Raw genomic sequence first — 19095 nt, 5'->3', positions numbered from 1 at the left:
CCCAGTGACGGAATGGACCTGTGCTCTTTGCTGCGAAGGATGTGCTTGTTTTGTTGTCGCCCTGCTGTGTTCTGTAGGCGTGATCCGAGAGCACCCAGAAACATGTCGATTGAAACAAACTTGTGTCTGCTCCTAGGGAAGCAGTGACCTCAGGAGCCAAGGTGGACCTCAGAAGCTCCATTTCACATTGCAGGTCTTGGATGTGAAGATCTCTACCAAGAGGAAAAGCACTCACTGTCCAAGCTGAGGGGGTTGAAGGGGATGAGGGGTTGTCAGTGACGCTATGCTTTTCCTAAATGCCCTGGATTTCCATCTGCATGGAAAGCTGTTTGAGTCAAACATGAGTGCTGAAACCTTCAATCTTGAGCGCTCACACCTATGCAGGCTTGGGAGCCATGGATTTCATGCATAGCAATTGCAGGGAGAGCTAGTACCTATGCCCTACCCATCCCACCATCAAACAGCTTTAATCATTCATTTCAGATTAAATTCTTCATATTATCTCATGCAAATGAGTTCTGCATTGCCACCTTTACTGACACAATGGACTTAAGAAATGGTGTGGTTGTTGGGCTGTCAAATTTTGTTCTTTTTTTTTGATCCTTTTGTTTTTCTTGCTTGAAGGAGAAGAGGAACATGAAAGAAAGGGCAAGTCATCATCACAAAATGTACTTCCAACAGTGGAAAGCGCTTCGTCCAAGCAGCGTTAGGCACTGCACTAACCTCTCAACTTCAAAAGCCCTAGAAAGGAACAAATGAAACCCCCAAAGCCAATTGCATGTTTCCTATATCTCTTTATTGACCACCACTGACCGCGTTCTCAGGTTGAGTGCCAGATACCAGTGGAAGAGGTGGAGCTACCCTAGAATTACAGCGAGAGCAAGAGTGACGGTGTGTTACGCACAGGCTGGGGAGAGCTGGCTGGGGATGTGAAGCCTCTGCACAGCGGTGAGCCCCCCTCTTTCCCCCGAGGGCCTACTAAGACAGTGGAAAGACGTGCTTGTCCTCATGTCAGTTGTCCCTAAGGGAAATGACAGGGTGGTGGTGTGAACAGATACGCTTAAACACTTTGCTGAAAAAAAAAAACAGACGTTGCAACCCACGAAGGTAAGTCGTTATTATTTCTCCTGCGCTTGCAAGGAACTCGTGGCACGTTCATCGCATGTACGCAGGCTCTCAAGCGTGGGGCTTGGCTCTGTTGCCTTTTTTTAAGAGTAACCAGTTTAACTCTGCATGGAGTAGAGCAAGTCTGCAGGGCTCTTCCCCTGCTCCAAGCCTCACCTCAAGACTCGGTGCACCAGGAGCCAGTGTTACCTGTGCACTCCCTCCTACCTGATGGTGGTTATGGACTACAGCACCAGATGAAGACCCTGTCAGCCAGTACAACAGCGTGGCAGCACGCGCCATCCGTGCCATCCCCACAGCACGGCTCACAGGTTTAAGCTTCAAAGTCCACCAGCCGCTCACCCAGCCCCTCGTCCCATCCAAGGGAAAGGGGAAAAGAAAAAGAAACAAAGGGAGGGAGGGGCGGGGCCAACAAAATAAACCCCTCTCGATATTCACTGATATCTACGCGATGGCTCTGGGAATGAGACCTGCAGACGGTGGCAGCCTGCGTACCGCAGCGGCAGGCGGGCTTAGGAGGAAGGCGCGGAGGTGGGCTTCTCCTCCCGGGACACGGGGATGGGTCTCTCGCTGTGGCTGGCGTCCATGTTGGAGGGGACCTTGGGGCCCGTGAAGGTCAGCATGCCGTCGTTGGACAGGGAGCAGGTGATGGCAGCCTGGTCCACGTTGGCGGGCAGGCGGTACCGGCGGTGAAATTCGCGGGAGATGTAGCCGTGGTCATCCTGAGAGGCAGTGGGGAGAGGGGGGAAGGCCCGTCAGAAACCCCCGGCACCATGCTGTGCCTCCCTCCGCCCGACCCCACAGCTCCGTCGGAGTGGGGTCCACATTTGCCCTGGCTTATCGTGACACTGGACTGCCAGTAGCACCGGCTGCATCTCTGCTTTTTATTCTATTTTACAGGTTTGTAGGGGCAGGTGTCCCCCCGTGATGCCCCTGAAGCTGCAAGAGCTGAGTAGAGTAGCAGAGTGTGATTTTGGCCATATTATAGGTGGGGATCTGATTTGGACAGGGGCCCTGCCACAGCCTCCGGTTTCAAAGGATGCTTGGAGAGAAAGTCTGGGGTTCTACGAAGGTAAAAGCAAAGTGCGTGCGTGTGCCCATGTATTTCCTTACTAGGCAGCAATGCTGTGTCAGCCAAAGTACACAATCCTGGCACCCTTTTTTTTGGCCAAAAGAATGAAAAATGCAATTTTTTTTTTAAGTCAGCTGTGAAAATGGCAGCTCTCTTCCTCTGGAAAAAATAACTGTATTAAAAAATACATACTGTTTCCAGGCTAGAGCTTTGTCTGGCCAAAAAAATGTATGAGAAGAATTAAACCCCTGCTGGTATAATTCACTTTTTGACCCCCACAGATATTTCCATGACATACGTGTTAAAAGTTTCCAAGCCTGAGGCACTCAGTTGTTTTTCTTTTGTTTTGTTTGCTCTTGCTTTTCTCTCCCAGATCAGCACATGAAAACTCTGTTTTCACTAACAATTCTGGCTTATGAAAACTCAGCCATGCTTTGGCAGCACCCGATGATGTTCTTTGTCTGGTCCAGTGTTATTAGTGAACAATGGACATTGTCAGCTGACAGTTATGGAAGACGATGATTGCAAATGAACAAAAGAGGAGTGGATTAGCTCGTTATTGTCAGATATCAGGTTGGGGCTCTGTGGGAACAGGCCATGCCAATAATGGCAATCGATAAATAACTCCTTCTTCTGATATATTCTTTTTTTTTCCTTCAGCTGAGGACTGTTGGAAAGAAAGAAAGTGGAGCTTGACTCCCCAGTTGCTCCACCATCACCTCCACTTACCTGTCTTTCACTGTGCTTGCCATGGATTTCCACAAAGTCATCAATAATCTTCACACTCAGGTCTTCAGGAGAGAAATGCTTTACATCCAGCATGATTGTAAACTTGTCCCGGTCAGACCTCACCTGAAATGAACATTATTAGACAGTAAGACCTGAGCTCTGAGCATGGAGGCAGTGCCAGCATCGCTGCAGGTTAAAAACAGGAGAACAGGCGATCTGGCGGCGGCACAGTATTCCCTTCTGCAACTACGGGCCTCAGCGGGGTCCTCCTTCCCATTGCAGGGACCCTGGGAGGCCGTGGTAGGCGTCTGCGCCATTGCTACTGCTCTGGGGAAAGGCGTCACTTCTCAACACTATTCTTGTGCCGGGGTCCCATTTGCACCGGACTTTTGTGCTCAACAGCAAAAAAGGATGGAAACCAGCGTAACATTCTCCAACAGCATGTGTTTCGTCCTTCCAGCAATTTATAGTTTCTTTGTGGTCTTAGCTCTGGGAGGAAACCAGTAAGAGAGGACTAGAGAAGGAACCGGTCCCCACAGCCCCCACGGCTACACGCTCCTCCTACACACTGCCTTCAGAGAATTGCTCCTGGGTCCTCCTGCACGGGCTTGCAAAAACGACAGAGCTCCCGAGGCAGAAGAGGAGGCCAGAGGAAGCTCCCACTCACTGGAGTCCTCTCCCACGCCGAGTTACCCTCATGGGCGCTTACTCCAGGAGCAGCCTAGCTCTTCCCTCTCCATACGGCCGGCAGGTGCAAGGGAAGCAAAGGCGGCCTTTTATGTGTCGGAAACAACCGTCGGGAGCCAAAATGTTTTCCGTTTCTTAAAGGGAAGCCTTCTCCCCAGCAAAGGTTTCCCTCGGTGCCCAAGAAGGGGTGGGTGGGCTATACTTGGTGGTGGGCCGAAGGTCCTCCTCACCCCCTCACACCCCAGTGTGGGGCTGCAGCCGCCAGCCCACGCTGGCAAGCTGTGGGTGGGGAGGAGCAGGCGGAGGCGTAAGGAGGGAGAGGAAGAAAAAGGAGAGGAAGCCGAAGGACCCTTACCTCTGAAATGCCTGACTCCAGCACGCTGCGGAAGAGGGACTGCCTGTAGTAGGGACTGATAGTGGAAGAGAACAAAGGCAGGAGATCATACTCAAAGAGACCCTCTCCAAAAAACTGGTCGAACAAACGGCTTGGAATGAGGGGTCCCAGAGCACGCTTGAACCAGGGGTGCTGGATGGTAATGTCCATGCTTGCTGCTGCTGCGACCTGTGGCTGAGAGGGGAGAGCGGTAGGGGCAGCGCAGCTGCTGGGGAGACAGCGATGCCTTGGCTGGACTGCACAGTGCAGCCCCAGGGAAGCTCCCCCTATATATACCGGTCTCGAGAATGAAGGCATTAGCGGGATTTCTCTGGAAAGACATGATCTCATGATGGAGGCAACGTGGTCAGCAGAAATGCGGAGACTGACCTGGAAATGACAGTCTGGTTGGAATCTGTGCCAGATCTCCCGGAGGGATGATGCCAGGCAGCAGGCTGTGAGACTCCAGTGCCCGGGGGTACTGGCAGGTCCTCTACAGGATCAAGCAGGCTAAATGGGACACCCTGGTGGGCATCTCAAGGATGCTCGTGGAGGAGGTCTGCTGTGTGGGTCTTTGTAACCCGCCCTTGGCTTTTCGTTAATTTGCTTCTGTTTCTGTCCCTCCTTGAAACAGAGAAACAAAGTCTCTTCCAAATAAATTAAACAGCTTTCTTCCAAGGGAGGAAAAAGGGTGTGATTCAGGATGAAGAAAGGGAAAGTTTTTTTGTGACATGCTATAAAGTGTCTCCACCACCTGAGAGGGGCTTGACACTCCTGGTGCAGGGATCCTGGTGGGGCTGGCAGGGAAGGAGGCTTAACACCTGATGCAGTGCATTAACACGGGTTTGACAAAACAGAAAGTTTTAACAAACAAATACTTTGCCAAAAGAAAGAAGGAAAAATAAGTTTGGTCACCGACCCTAACAGTAGTCCCAAGGCTGCTCTTGAGAGTATCCTTGTTTTGGTTTAGGAGTGTAGTGGGAGATTCATTTATCTCCCAGTGTCACGACACAGATCCTGCTTAACATGCATTTCTGCTTACAGCTGTTCTGCATTTCTGTTTCACTTAAAGCTACCTTTATGGGGATGTCCACCATCCTGGATGGACTGGGGAAGGGGCACGTGGACAGCCCACTACAGGATCAGCAAGCTCTGCCAGAGAGCTGAGGCGGCTGGGCGGCGAAAGAGTGGCGAGGCTGCACAGCTCCGCAGCAAGGCTTGGTATGAGGCCATGGCGACAGCTGAAACCCCATTTCCACTAGAGCCAGTGATGTAGGGACTTCATCCTAGGGGCCTTCCAGACAGCAGAAGCACCTACATCAGGAATCTTGTGCATCCCAGCACCTTTCATAGTCAGTGGAGAGAAAGGGAGAGAGAAGAGAGGGCACCTCCAAAAGGCACTTCAGCGGCTGAATTATCCTTTCCTGGTGCCAGGGACTAAAGAAACTGAGGGTGGCTGAGATCCTGGCATCAGTGCTTCAGGAGAAATGGGATCAATCCAGGCCAGAAGAGCTAAATTCAGAAAAGCACTGAGGCAAAGTGACTTTCAGTTGAGCACCACCTGGCATCCAGGAGCCACAGGGCCTTGGGAAGTCCTTGACCTTGACTCCCACACAGTGCATGGAGTCAGGCAAAGAAAAGTGGGAACCAGAAGATCCCGTTACAGAGGCTTTCCTTCATAGACAGCAAACAGTTGAGCACAAAAACACCCAAAAAGGCAGCAGAGACCACTAAGAAGACAGACAAGAGTTTAGGTTCAACCTTACCTAGTTCCAGCAGGAAAAGGCCCTGTGGTCTGGCCCTGGCTCTCGGGCATGAAGGCTTTTCTAAAATCAGGTGCCAAAATGAGATCAACCCCTCCTCAAGACATGGAGGAATAAAACACAACAGACAGACCTAACCCCCATTCAGTCCCATTGTCCCAAATCTGTTATTTTGCTTGAGAAAATGAAGGCAAAGCAAACAAGAGTCATAAAGCACTAACAAGATTTTTCTTCAAGAGCTCTATGAGATTTGGGTCTTTGCCCCAGGAAGAAGAAGAAAATCTCTCCTCAGCCACCCAGTACCAGAGACCTGCTAACCTGTATTTAACCAAATGGCAGCGGTGACCTGATATATGTGGAATGAAAGGACAGATACAGGAACAGGTTCAAATCCCAAGCCACTCACTGGAGCACACAAAGCAAATGATTTATTTAGCTGGCAGAGAAGCAGGTGGGAACTGTGCCCTGACACAGAAAGTGAGACAGTTTTTGTGGTCCAACATATCATTTGGGCCTCAGCCATGCATGAGGGGTGGATGCAATCCCTGCAGTGTATTGGGAACATCCCCTTTGTGTTTCCCAAACCGGGGTTACACCAGGAGCACAGGGAGCAATGCACACAATGGCAGGATCCTCTCTGGGCATCATTCAATCCTTAAGAAACTGCCAAACCCTTGAGCTCTGAACCTCCAGCATGTTCCCCATGCAGGAATGGGGGCGGATTATTGGGGCAGGGAGGAAGAAGGGAGCCCAGGCAGGCTGTACCCCTCTCAGCAACACCAACCAGCAGCACATCAGTGCTCTTAGTTAGGCACCAGGAAAGCAGTCGCTTGCCGACACACCACCATTTATCTCACAGGGAAGCCCAACAAAAGCCATCATCCACCCACGGCCTGAAGCTTGCTTGAGGATTGGAGCATATGTGTGTTCAACATGTGATCAGAGCATCCCATATGTTCAGCAGGATGATGGGAATGGGCTGTTGAGAGAAAAATGGCAAGTATAACTTCACCTAAATTTCATCTAGGATTATGTATATTACCATACGTTCAAATACTTGAAAACTGGCAGCCAGCTTTATGGTTTTACATCTTTAGTTTCTTCTGGACTCACATCTTCATGGCTTTCCCTAGAATTAATCATATCCATTTTGTCTTTGATGGACATTTTTGTCTTTTATGGGCAAAATATTCCACAGAAATGTAAATGTGATTTACAGATTTTTTTTTCTGATACAGACTTCACACTACCTGCATGCCTCAACAAGCAATTTCTTGAGACTCATCACATCTAACCTCCAGTGGTCTAAAACTTAGGTGTCCAGTCCAAAGGTGATGTCCAGCCTCCCTGTCCAGTCAGTGGAGAGAGACAGATGCCTCCAGATGGCTCACATGATAATGTAGATGGCTAGGAAAGGTGAAATGAGACACCTTTCAGCAGTGCCTACATCTCGACTGACTATGGAGGGAGCTTGGACAGTTGCCTTAGGGAAGGCAATTCTAGTGCTAACCTCCTTCTGGACAAGTAGAGATGATGAGATGAATCCCATCCAGTGTGATTTGTGCCTCCTCTCAGAAGGAAACTACACCTGGGAATACCAAGAGGGAAATGGCAGTTATGACCTGCACTGGCACTGGATTAAATAAAGAATTCAGTATGAGAGGAGAAAGCAACCACTTTGGACTAGTTCAGGGGACCAGACTTCTCACAGGATGCACAACATTTGTGCATCCATTATCACCTACTGAGCAAAAGCAGTGAGATCTGCTTATGTTCCTATAAAAGGAAGAAAAACTATTGCATGTGCTCAGGAGCACACTCAAAAGCAATGTATCAAAGGCAGGTTTCCTCAAAGCCTCATTGCAATTTTGGAATACGAGTCCAACTCAAAAGGTCTTCCAGTAGGACCTGCTGTCTAGCTTACCTTTGCAAGAATCCCTTCCTAAACCATCATGCATAATTGCCAGCACATGAGACATTCAGTAAAGGATGTTGCCCAGGACAAGCAGCAGAAATCCTAGATCATGCTTCTGAGTAAAGCAGGCTTCAGTGATCAAGCACAGCCCTTGCTTGTATTTAGCTGCTATTAGTTTGTCTGCATGACTGACTCACCTGCCAATTTCTAGGTGAGTCCAGCGCTGTTCCCAACCCCCCTGCCACACTCTGTACAAGCCCAATGTGAAGAGAAAAGCAAGTGGAGCGGTGACTGGTCAGGTGTAGCTGTAGAGGGTTTGTATGCAATTCTGAAGCACTAATATAACTGGAATTACCATTTCTATCTGGTGTGTTGCAGCCCCGGGAGAGCCAATGATCAGATCTGCACGTCCTCTTGAGTCAAGTGGTCTCTGTTAACCTGCAGAGGGTGCGACTCTTCAGATAGCTCTTAGAGAAAACAGGAATGAGTTCTGGTACTTTTTCTTTTGCATAAACCTGTCAGCCCAAAAAGGTACAACCATACTCATTTACATAGTCTTCTGCATTTAGATGTAAGCTGTTTAGTGACAATATAATGGAGTGAATAGTCTCTGCCAATATTTAGTGATAAAATTGCTGCAGCATGCTAGTCAAACTAAGTTTTCCCTTTGGAGGAACATTTCTCTCAGGTACAAAAAGGAGTTCATGACAGCCATACAGAGCTAGGGAAGGTAACAACGTCATTTCATTGCAAGTTTTCTTCCTACCAGTCTTGGCTGTGGTGAAAAATACTGCATAATGTGTGTGAAGTACCTGTTGAGTGTAAAAAAACAACCACGCTTTTTCTTAATTTTACATAGACCTAGCTTTGGACAGGATGCAAGCAGCCAGGCTTAGAGGGCAGCTCACTAGGGAGCCAGCATTTTCAGTTTTGGCTCATGAGCTGCTAAGCACTTACTAAAAGCTCTCCCTAGAAATGAACACAGAGCATTTATTTCGTTCTTTTTAAGGGAAGAGTCCTTTCTCTAGAAGGCTCATTTTCTGCTCCTCAAACACATGCATGCCATCCAGGGCAGTGCCATGGTCAGGAGCTCCAAACCTTTCTACCAGGGTTTTCCCTGCGATGCTGATGGAGGAAGGGGCAACTGACTCACTTTCGCTCTGCACTCAACCCCTACCAAATATCATGGAGAGCACTAACGTAGTGATTTCTGTCGAATTTGAATGCTGTTGATATTTGCTAAAGTTTATAATGGATGGGAGGAGGTGAGGCCATGTTGTCAGTGCAATTTTCACACCATGCGTAACTGTGGTTGGGGCTGCAGGGCTAACACAATGGGAGGGCTGACATGAGAGAAGGCAGATGTTATATACTTTTTTTATTAGATGAATAAGTGTTTCTTGTTAAAAGCAAAGAGAACACTTGAAAACCCCTCCCTGAGGACAGTTCCTAGCAAGAAAGAAGCCAGTTAGTGGGAGGGTTGCTACATGCTGAGCACCTTTGAAAATCAGGCCATGTGTTAAGAAGTTTAAATATAGATCTAGGAGCCTAACTTTCAGCAATTGTATTTAATACAAAACAAAACAAAACAAACCCACCTTGGCTTGGTTTTCTTTTAGAGAGAGATCAGCATGTCCCTAGAGAACTCTGCAAATTCCCAAGCCTCCCAAACAGCCATCAGCTGCCCAGCTGGGAGCAGGTGAGCAACATCCTGCACTCCAGCAGCTTGGCTTAAAGAGCCAGGGGTTAAGCCTGTCCTAGTGTAAGTCATCATAGCTCTCTCTTCCGTTGCCTCTGCAACTCTTGCTAAATAAACAGTCAACCCCTGTACCACAAGTTTTGTCCCAGGTGGGCCCCACTCTTCCTCACAAGTGACCGTGGCTGCAAAGTTGTTGAATACCAGAGCCAGGGAGAAAGTGATCACAGAGGGGACAAGTTGTGGAGGTGACATTTCTAGTTTTCGACCTAAAAAGAAATCTTTGTCCCTCTGTTTTTAAGGCACAATCCTCTGTTTTATTGCTGGCCTTTGGGATCCTTTTTGCACTCCAAAATCTCCTTTCTCCCTATTTTAGAGGAATGGGGTGATTTTTATTTCCTGGTTTATAGTGATCCACAGTCAGATTTACTATTCAGCTGTATACTGGAAAAGTTAAAATATCCACTCTCCTCATACAAAGACTGATACTTATTTTATCTGAAGAATTCATACAATACCAACAGTCTGCCTTGGTGCAGCCAAAGAGGCTTAAAAAATTACTAGCAATCCCCTTTTTCCACCTCAGAGCCCACATCCTAAACACTGAACAAATCCCATCAGTGTTTAGGGCACATAACATCATTGTTGTCAAATCAATGGTGAATTTACGTGCTGTTAATCCTTGGCATTTATTCAAACAAGATCAGCAAGTTTTAGCATGCACAATGCATTTTATGTTCTCATCAATGGATTTGCATAGGGAATGAAAGATGCTCTTTGCTTCCCAGTCTGCAGCAGCACGCCCAGAGAGTGGGAGATGCTAAGAGAGCAGCTAGCACGCCCAGAGAGCAGGAGAACTGCAACAGGAGCAGGTTTGGAAATTTTCAGCTACTAAGCAGTGACGCTTCTCCCCATCTGTAGATCTCAGAGCACTTTCCAAAGGAGGTAAGTATCATCCTGGTGACTGGGAACAAGAAGTAAAACGACTTCTCACCCAGAGAGGCAGAGGTACAATTTGAGCCCTTTTCACTCCCCTAGTCTTTTCTGTCAATAAACCCACCTCTCTTGCAACTCCACAGAGCTTGCTGCTGAGAGTCCCTCTGCCTTGCAACCAGATCTCATCTCCGTCAGCTTTCCATCTGCCCTCTTCCTGCAGTATAAAATGTTCCCTTTGCTCTGGAAATTGCACCCATTTTTTTCAGATCAGAGAATTTGAGAGCATAGGGTTGTTTTGTGACATGATGTTTACTCATCTAAAACAAATAATTATGCCAAGTGATATAACAGTTTGAGGAATTACAATCTTGACTATTTTTCAGAGGAAAGGCGAAATTATGTCTACTGGTTGGACATATGTTTTTTGGTATGAAGCTCTATCAAATAAATAAATAAGCTCTATCTTCAGATTCAGACCTTTTGGGTTATTTAAAAAAAAAAAACCCAACAAAACTCAAAACTTGCTATATGGTTCTTTGATTTTATAAATTTTTTTTTTTTCTTCCAGTGCTCTTGACAGTTTAGATGTGAGTTATGTCTGCATATTTCTGCATGGTCAACATGAGCATTCTTGTATTGAGCAGATCATCCTACAGAGCCTATAGCCGAGCAATTCTATAGATTTTTTTTTTTTACAAAGGATAAACACCCAACCTCTGCACTGGGAAAGTATGGCATAGAGGGAGGAGCAGGGGTATCACAGGGAACGCTCTACCACAGATACTCCCTTGACAAATAGGCAATGTGGAAAGCTTGGTAAGCAGATGAGACTAAAGGCAGTGTCTGGAGAGGGGGTTTGGATTGCAGGAGGGGTTAGCCAGGAAAAAAAGTAGCTTTATCTTTTGGTCCAGGGAAAGGGGTAAAACAAGCAGATGGAGCTGATGTGATGGGGAAGGAGAGGCAAGAGGAGGAGGTCTGGAGGACCACTGGAAGAGAAGAGATGATATCATGGAAGGAGGGTGGCCTGAGCAGGACAAGCAGCTCCATAAAGGGTGCTCTGCAAACCCTGCAGCCACTTGGTAATCCTGCAGTGAACCACACGGTCCTGGTTTGAGTCTGCCTCTCACTAACTGAGCAGGGCTTGGAGGGAAAACATTAGAAACCAAGGGTAGATGCTATTGTATGAACTGGTAAACCACCCAAGAAAGCTCCAAAAATTGCCTCATTGCAGGTGATACTGCAGCAAACTCCTCAAGAGTAAGTCTGAGAGAAGGTCTAACCTGGCACTGGGAATTAAGCTGTTTCTTGGTGCTAGAGGGACCATGGAGATTGACTCACAGAGAAGACAGGAGGTGGACAAGGCAAGAAGTTGGTGTCAAATCTAAAAGGGGCACTGATGAAAGAGGGTTTGGGTAGGCAAGTCATATTATTGATTCAGGTTAGAGAATGAGAGGCATTGAGAGACCTGCGGTACTACAGAGGCTGAAACCAACACAGTTCTCCAACAGGTATTATGTGCACACAGGCTACCTGTATAATTAGGTTAATTAAAGGTAAACTAGATAACCTACCACAATTCCACAATACAAACAGCATCCATATTCTACTGCAGGGAGCACATCCTTTAAAACGCAACCACTGGACTGAAGCTCTCTGAACCTCTGACGGGTTCAGACATACCTGTGCAACACCATAGGACCTGCAAATCTCCCTGTGCTGAGGAGAAACACAAAATAATCACAGCTTTCATCTGGCTCAAAAGGATCCACTCCATTCATCCATCAGCCTAACCAAGAGCAAAAAAGCTAACTCTTGATGGGATAACAATCCCCGTCCCTCACGCCTGGATGCCAGACGAGTCTGTTACGGTGGCAGCTGTCTGGTGACTTGGAGAATTTATTTTTACAGTAGCTCAGTGATGAGAACCTTAGAAAAAAACATCACTTGGCAGAGAAAGACCCTAATGAACCGTTTGTCTAAGCTGCTCCCAAATCCTCTTGCTGGGTTTATGTGCACTCATGTGAGGATGAGCATTAGTATGAGGGTGCTGGAGGTTAGTGGCAAAAAGATTAGCACGATAGGCTAGCGAACAAAATGCTGAGACCGGCTCTGCGTGCGTCACTGTGTGCGTGCACTAACAACGCCAAGGCCCGCTCTCAGCAGTTCTTCTCAGCTGTTACGCACCACAGGTTTATGGCTGCTTTGCATCACCGGAGGAGGGGAAGGAGTTGGTATGAGCCAGCGAACCCCTTAATGTCTCTTATGATTTTGCAAGGTAAATAGAGCACATAGGCTGGGGACTGGAGCACACTCCTGGGGAGAAGACCGCAAACTAAGGGATAATCAAGCTGAAGAGCATCACATTTCGCAGACTTTAACGCATAGAAAGCATTATGCTCAGGCACAGCAGATGGGATAAGACTTCAGATAGTTGATGCAACACCAACGACCATGGCTCTGCTGTGTATAATTAGGTTAAATGCTAAGGATCATCATAGCATCTCCAGTCTAAAACAACCACTCTTTTCCCTTTTTTTTTTTTCTCCCCAGATGCTTTATGCATTTTGTCAAAAGGTCATAGCTGAGAAACCAAATATGGTGAGGGAAAACAAGCAAACAGAAAAATCCTTGCTGCAGCTGTTGAGTAAAAGAAATGCAGGCATTATTGTGTGTTACAGCTGGGAAGAGCAGTGCAGAAGAGGGGAGTTGAAGCTGTGAGTGCAATAACAGGAGGGAAATTCAGAGCAATCATTTTTAAATGTAGGGCTCCAAATCTAAACTCACAGCATACAAACACAAAAGTCTTTGCATAATATTTCTCACTTACAAGGGTGACACAATGACCTGCAGATCACAGAGAAGCTTTTCAGTGACACACTGATGATGCTCTCAGTTATAAAGGTTTAAGTAATGCACTTTATGAGTGTCTGTGGATGTAGGAGAGCAGTTCTGGAGGCTTCTGTTAGCATTCGGGCAGATGAGCAAATGAAAACTTGCACTAAGTAATGTTGCCCAATGCTTGGTATTCTTTCTCCACCTACTGCATAACAAGAGGAATGCTCTACAGTCTCACTGAGCTACCTAAGAAGCAACCCTCTTCTAGTGCTACGTGCTGTTTTGTCACTGATTGAGTGCACCCAACCTTCCTTTTTCACACCGAAGTCTTATCTGTCTCTCTCCTCTGACTCCCCAGTTTTATTCATCAGGATACTTCTGTTTATTTCTGTGCTGCTCTGTGATTAAAACCTTCTGTCAATGCTGTTCAGTCTTGCTCTGGGCCTGTGTTGTTTTACAGTCCTGTTCCACAGTACCTAAAAAAGTTGTTAGTTCCAAAGAACTGCTTGCTCTTCACAACACCCAGGAAAAAGGAGGCCATCATCCTCTGAAGGGCACGAAGATTTGTCTGCTTTTATGGCCCCATTGTGGCCATGCTCTTTCAGTGCCCCAGCCTATGTTGGAAGCTGGCTCCCGCCCCAGGGATGACCTCAGGGTAACAGGTATGAGAGAAAGAGGGCAGACACTAAATCTTCCCTGAAGTAACAAAATGTGGTCCTGGGGGCTCCATCAGCTCTGCTCCTCTCTAGGATGGGCAGTACTTCCCAGCTGGGAAGGTCCTACCTGCAAGGAGACATTCAGACATTGGTACTAATCACACTAGAAGGGAAAAGAAGAACCAGGCACGACCACGTTGGCTACAGTACTAGACCTGCTCACTGCCCAGTGTGCTCCCCCCAGAAGGGGTGTAAAGAGAGAATCCACAGAGGGCAAAGGGATGTTTCCTGATGGGAAAAGTATTCCCAAGAGCCTCACAACTCAGTCTGGTGCACAGCATCCTTCCCCCTGCTCTTCCAATCCACACCGCTAACACCAGCCATCACGCCAGTCCCTGTGCACTCTGCTCCTCCTCTCTCACCCTACCTTCTTCTGGAATTTGGAAGTTTCTTTTTTTCCTGAAGACAAGAGCTTCAAGAAGCTGTAACTGTGAATGGGACAGTCCTTCAGCCACTGCGCACTGCTGCAGCTGTGCTACTTCATTTCCATCCCCTGCCCTGATCCAGGGGGCTGGGTTATCTTGACCTGCAAGGATCCAGCGTGGTTGAAGAAGTAAACAATCAGCAAAGAAAATACCTGCTGTAATCGCTAAAAACATGAAAAAAGATTGGCATATATTTTTGAGAAAATGAGGACAGCCTTCCTGAAAACTGCTCCCCTCCTTTTGGGATTCCCAGAGCCTGAGAATTTCAGGCCATGTAAGTAAAAGTGCAGCCCTTGTAACACCACGTAATAAATATCTTCATATAAAACAGAAGAGATGTTACCCTGAAAAAAACTACCCTTCTTCAGTGAATGTTATTGCAAGGGTTTGACATGGCTGCTCCGCGTCTTACTGCACTTGGCAAGTGCTTTTTATCTCCACAAACCATAGTGCAGGCAATTTTTCCAGTGTGTTCACAGCATATCAGAAGCAATGTGCAGTCTTCGGTTGAGATCACAATATGCTCTACATCCATTTAGCATCTATTCCCATAGCTTGCCACACTGCAGAGTTGGCTTTTCCTTTACAAAGCAAAATATGCTCTAGGGTCTGAAAATTTGCAGAACTCTGGAAGGGGTTGAGCAGGGTCATTGTTACAGTTCCCAGTCACATGTAGAAGACTTCTTTGAACCTCTGAAAAGCACCAACACCCCAACTGCCTACAAGATGACCTGACTTAGTCAGGAATCTCATCCATCCCACCAGGGATTGCTCTATGGACTTATTCTCTACATAAGGGACAGACATAGGTGCTCATTTTCAAATGAGCTTAGCGTCCATTTTCACCCTTAAACCAGGATCTGATTTTCAAAGTGTTCATCCAGCTCATTCTGGGCCACAGACAAACAGATTTTCCCAGGCAGCCCCCAGGCAATATGCCGTATTCTTCTAATACCTGGACTAGGCACAGATAGGCAAGAGGAGGGAAGTAGTGTTACCAGCCAAACAAAAGAAGGTGCAAAGGAAAGAGCTAAGGTTTCCCAGGTGCTGCTGCCTAGTTTCACACCTCTTTAACTTACTTTCTTCCAGACAACAGGGGTCTTTGGAGGTAAGCACTGGTTTTAACTTGCCCCTGCATGCTTACTTCTCAAGCTGAGTGCATTTCTCTGGCCTGAACAGCCAAAGCTAAACATTTCCAACTGCAAAGGGAAGCTCGACTCCAGAGCAAAGCCATGCTATGTGACCCTCAGTCTAAAGGTCAAAAAAATTGTACAAAATCCACAGCTGAAATGTGTAGCTTGAGCCCTCCTCAGCAATCTAAGCACAGCTGCTGCATCCATGGCCAGAGAGGCTCCTGTTCTCCCAAATGTGGCATCTCCTGACCTTTGCACCAAGCCCTCCACCGTCCCAGAAGTGGCACACGCACCCCATGCTACATCCAGCATTGTGCCTTTCCATGAAGGAGGCAGAGACGGGAGGGACCTCACTGCAGCCCCTTGGCTCTTTGCCGCTGCATGGACTTCTACTGCCTACAGGCAAGGAGCGCGTTTTAGGGCAATGCCCCAGGGACTCGGTGCTGGAAGAGGGACTGGCACACCATTGCAGCTAGTTAGTGATAGACTGAGGATGGGGAATCACCAGAAAAGATGAACTGAGCAGCAATTTCTTCTTCTTCTCCAATCTTTAGCTGAACTGTTGGAGTGGTCAGGACCAGACACACAGTCTCTACCAGATCAAAACAGAGGGAAGAATGACAGCTGTATGATTTGACTTTGTTAACCCAGCTATTTAGTAGAATGTGTAAATCAATAGCAGCTGTTAATGAGCCTGCATCAATATACCTGCTCAATAACCAAGCACTGCTAACATGACATTTTTTGCAGCTGTGACTTTAAAACCGCTTCTGGTCTAGAAACACAGTAGAGAAAAATTCCCATGACATTCCAGTGAAGACAACTGCTTAGGAAAGCAGTTTATATGGGGAAAAAACCAAGCAGGCTCTTTTGTAGGCATTGGCATACTGATTAATGTGCCATGTATCTTGCCTTAGGGTGCTCATTGTAGCTGCTGATTTGTTGTGAGAGACAAAGGGCAGTGAGAGCATGTGTGGAAAAGTGCACAGAAACGGGCTTGGATGGGTATCTGCTGCCGTTCAGCCATTGCAAAGGTGACAGTGGTCTGATTTAATGGCTGTTACAAAGGTGCCAGCAATCCCTCTTTATCTGGTGGAGATGCCTCCCTCAACATCCATTTCAACGTGGTGAACACCCTGATTACACACCACAAATGCCATTTGCTTCAAAAGAACTTTTTCACACTGTTCTTTCAAAAACTGTAGCAAGTGCATGCACTGCTTGGGCCAACAAGTCAGACATTTTCAAAAAATTTCAAAGGTCCTTACAGCCAGCCACTTTCAACCTCTGGATAATAACCTCTACCCTAGAGGTGTGTCAGGCCCATGGAGGAGTCCCAGGCAGAGCTGAGGAGTTCGGTGGAGCCTGGGAGCCCCTTGTTGCAGGCCCCCACCAATCTAAGTGCATATTCAAGCATGAGCAGTAATTTTATCTCATTTTGTTAAGGAGAATAAAGGAATACAGTTCAGGCCTTTCTCATGGTAGATTGGTAGATGAGACCAGGAAAACCACTGGGACTTGTGAGACCAGCTCGTTGAGACTGCAACACCATGGCTGTAATGTCTCCTGACCGCTGCAATGTGCTCCTGGCCCACCCTTGCAAGTCTCTGAGATCAGGCTGGAGGATGTCTGCAGACTGGGAGCTGGGGGGGAGCGAGGCGCGGGGGGCTGAGGCGAGGGACACCCAGGTCCCTTTGCAGCTGCCAGCCCACTGCCAGCAGCTGCCCCTCCGCCTCCGCCAGATCCACAGGGAGGCTGTTTAGCCGTTCGATACAACAAGAGGCAATATGGGCTAGAGAACTGAAATCAGCAGCGTACATCTGAGCCTAATGAGTGCCAGGGGCTACAGGAAAGCTGTTCCAAGTGACAGGAGGTGCAATGGCAAAAAACCTTTCAGCAGCATCAGTGAAGGGACAGGGGAGCCTCTTTAATTTAGGATCAGCTAAAGGCCAGTTGCCAAGCTACTGAGCTATGCTATGGCTTCAGCTGCCTTGTCTCAGCAGAGCTCAGGGTCTCTCTTCATGACACTGTCACCTCCCAGCTCTCTCACTACCTTGTACCAACAAAGTCAGCAGAAACTAATACTCTTGCTGTGCTTGTTTTAAACAGATTTTAATCTTGTGGGGAAACAGTTGTCTAGTATTACTCCAGCATTTGGCATTGCTCAGCTCTGAAAACGAACTCTAAAACTGGGCTCCTGGGAAACTCGCTTTGTCTTTTGCTAATCCAGACAAGGAAGGTAGGTCCTTTCCAGGACCCTGGTTGTGCTACACCCAAAGGATGTTTCAACAGCTATCCAGTGTTGCGTAGGTTTACTGCAGCAGATTGTCACCCCTAAGTGTTACTTACTGAGCTAGTGTTATTTCAGCTAGAGCTACTTTACAGTGCTAAAACTAGCACTGTAAATACTATTGACCTTGGCTCCTGCTCTGAAAAAAATACACTTCTGCGGGATGCTGTGAACATTTATTTCTTGCTAGCTCCAGGGAGATGCTCTAAGACAGCAAATAACTTAGCTTTAAGAATACTGACCTTTTTTCCTAAGCCTCATCAGTTCCTTAGTCAGGTGGTAGCAAAAAAGTTTTTTGTTGCAGTTACTGCCCTGAAATTAAGGGCTAAAACAATGAGAAGAATTCACGTCAGGCAACACAGCTCTTCACCTGCGTCAAAGCCAGCAGCTTTGATGCTTGTGCTTTCACAGGACTGACTAAACAGATCGATTAGATCTGCATCAGCCATTCTGCAAGTCATAACTGGAAAATAATATTTTCACAGGATTAGAGCTTCTTGCTTTGAAAATAAACAGCTTGGCTTTGGGTATAATATTTCTAAGGCACCTATGTGATGCAGAGAGCAGAGCCTGCTTTCAGCATGGGTCAGCAGACCTGTGGCAGCTTACCTGGCCTCTGAAGGGTGATGGTGGCAGTGGAAAAATGATAGCCTGGGCTTGGGCTTCACCTCACGCTACCCCCTCAGAGCCTGCTTCCTGGCAGGTTTCTACTGCAATTGCTTTTGCAGGGTGAATCTCCTCCTCTGCCTCTTTACCTGTGGTAAAGAACAATTTGTGTCAAGGCAGGATGAGTACACCACAGCACAGATACCCAGACAGTGCAGCTGTGCAGGGCACAGAACTCCTGCGAGCTGAGCAAAACCCCATGGCAAAAATGCAGCCTCCCTTGCGCAGCTCTGGTCCCCTGGGGAAGCAAGAGAGGTTGCAAGCAGGCTCCACTGCAGCCCACGGGCCTCTGGAGGGGCTATCTGCTGCCGCAGGACTCTGCAGGGAGCTGGGAAAGTAGAGCTCACACACCACAGCCTCTTCACACCTGCCATACTTCACAAGGCAGGGGGCTTCTGTTTTCCTCCCATGAGCTCCTGAGGTGCCACATACCCATCCGCTCTCAGGGCCTCCATGCAACTGTCCCGCTCCTCTCTCTGCACCAGGAGTTTCCCTAATGATGTCATCTCACAATTCCAGCTGGTCTGGTAACATTTTCCTAGGTGCTCCCATGCCAGTGTAGGGTCAGGCTGCCTTTCCCAAGTTATCCCTCCCTCCCCCAAAGTGGATCCCACTTTCGAGTCGCCTCACAGGCATCTTCTGTCCCCCCCAAGATCTCCACACATCCCAAATGATACATCAGGCTCCCCCAGCATCACCCGGCATCTATGCACTCAGGTGAACGCAAGGCGGAA

The 19095-nt window shown here is 47.6% G+C and overlaps 2 protein-coding genes across 2 annotated transcripts in view; one reads left to right on the top strand and one right to left on the bottom strand.

Annotated features, from left to right (window-relative positions):
* Positions 1–1637: 1637 nt before the first annotated feature.
* CRYAA (crystallin alpha A) lies at positions 1638–4291 on the bottom strand (the record flags this gene model as incomplete). The annotated part of the gene is made up of 3 exons (XM_082014478.1): positions 3969–4291; positions 2927–3049; positions 1638–1847 (listed from the first exon to the last, which is right to left on the bottom strand). Exons 1-3 carry the CDS (start codon positions 4155–4157, stop codon positions 1638–1640), a joined length of 522 nt encoding a protein of 173 aa, XP_081870604.1. The 5' UTR covers positions 4158–4291.
* A 14523-nt stretch (positions 4292–18814) lies between these two features.
* CBS (cystathionine beta-synthase) overlaps positions 18815–19095 on the top strand; it is a gene marked incomplete at both ends in the record, with an annotated part of 6056 nt that continues 5775 nt past the window's right edge. The window contains one exon of the mRNA XM_082014087.1: positions 18815–18888. Within this exon, the coding sequence (XP_081870213.1) occupies positions 18815–18888 (74 nt within the window). The remainder of the gene's footprint in view (positions 18889–19095) is intronic.

This window comes from Phaethon aethereus (assembly GCF_964289735.1).
Source record: "Phaethon aethereus genome assembly, chromosome: 1".
Classification (NCBI taxonomy): Eukaryota; Metazoa; Chordata; class Aves; order Phaethontiformes; family Phaethontidae; genus Phaethon; species Phaethon aethereus.
This window is presented reverse-complemented; position numbering and strand designations above follow the sequence as displayed.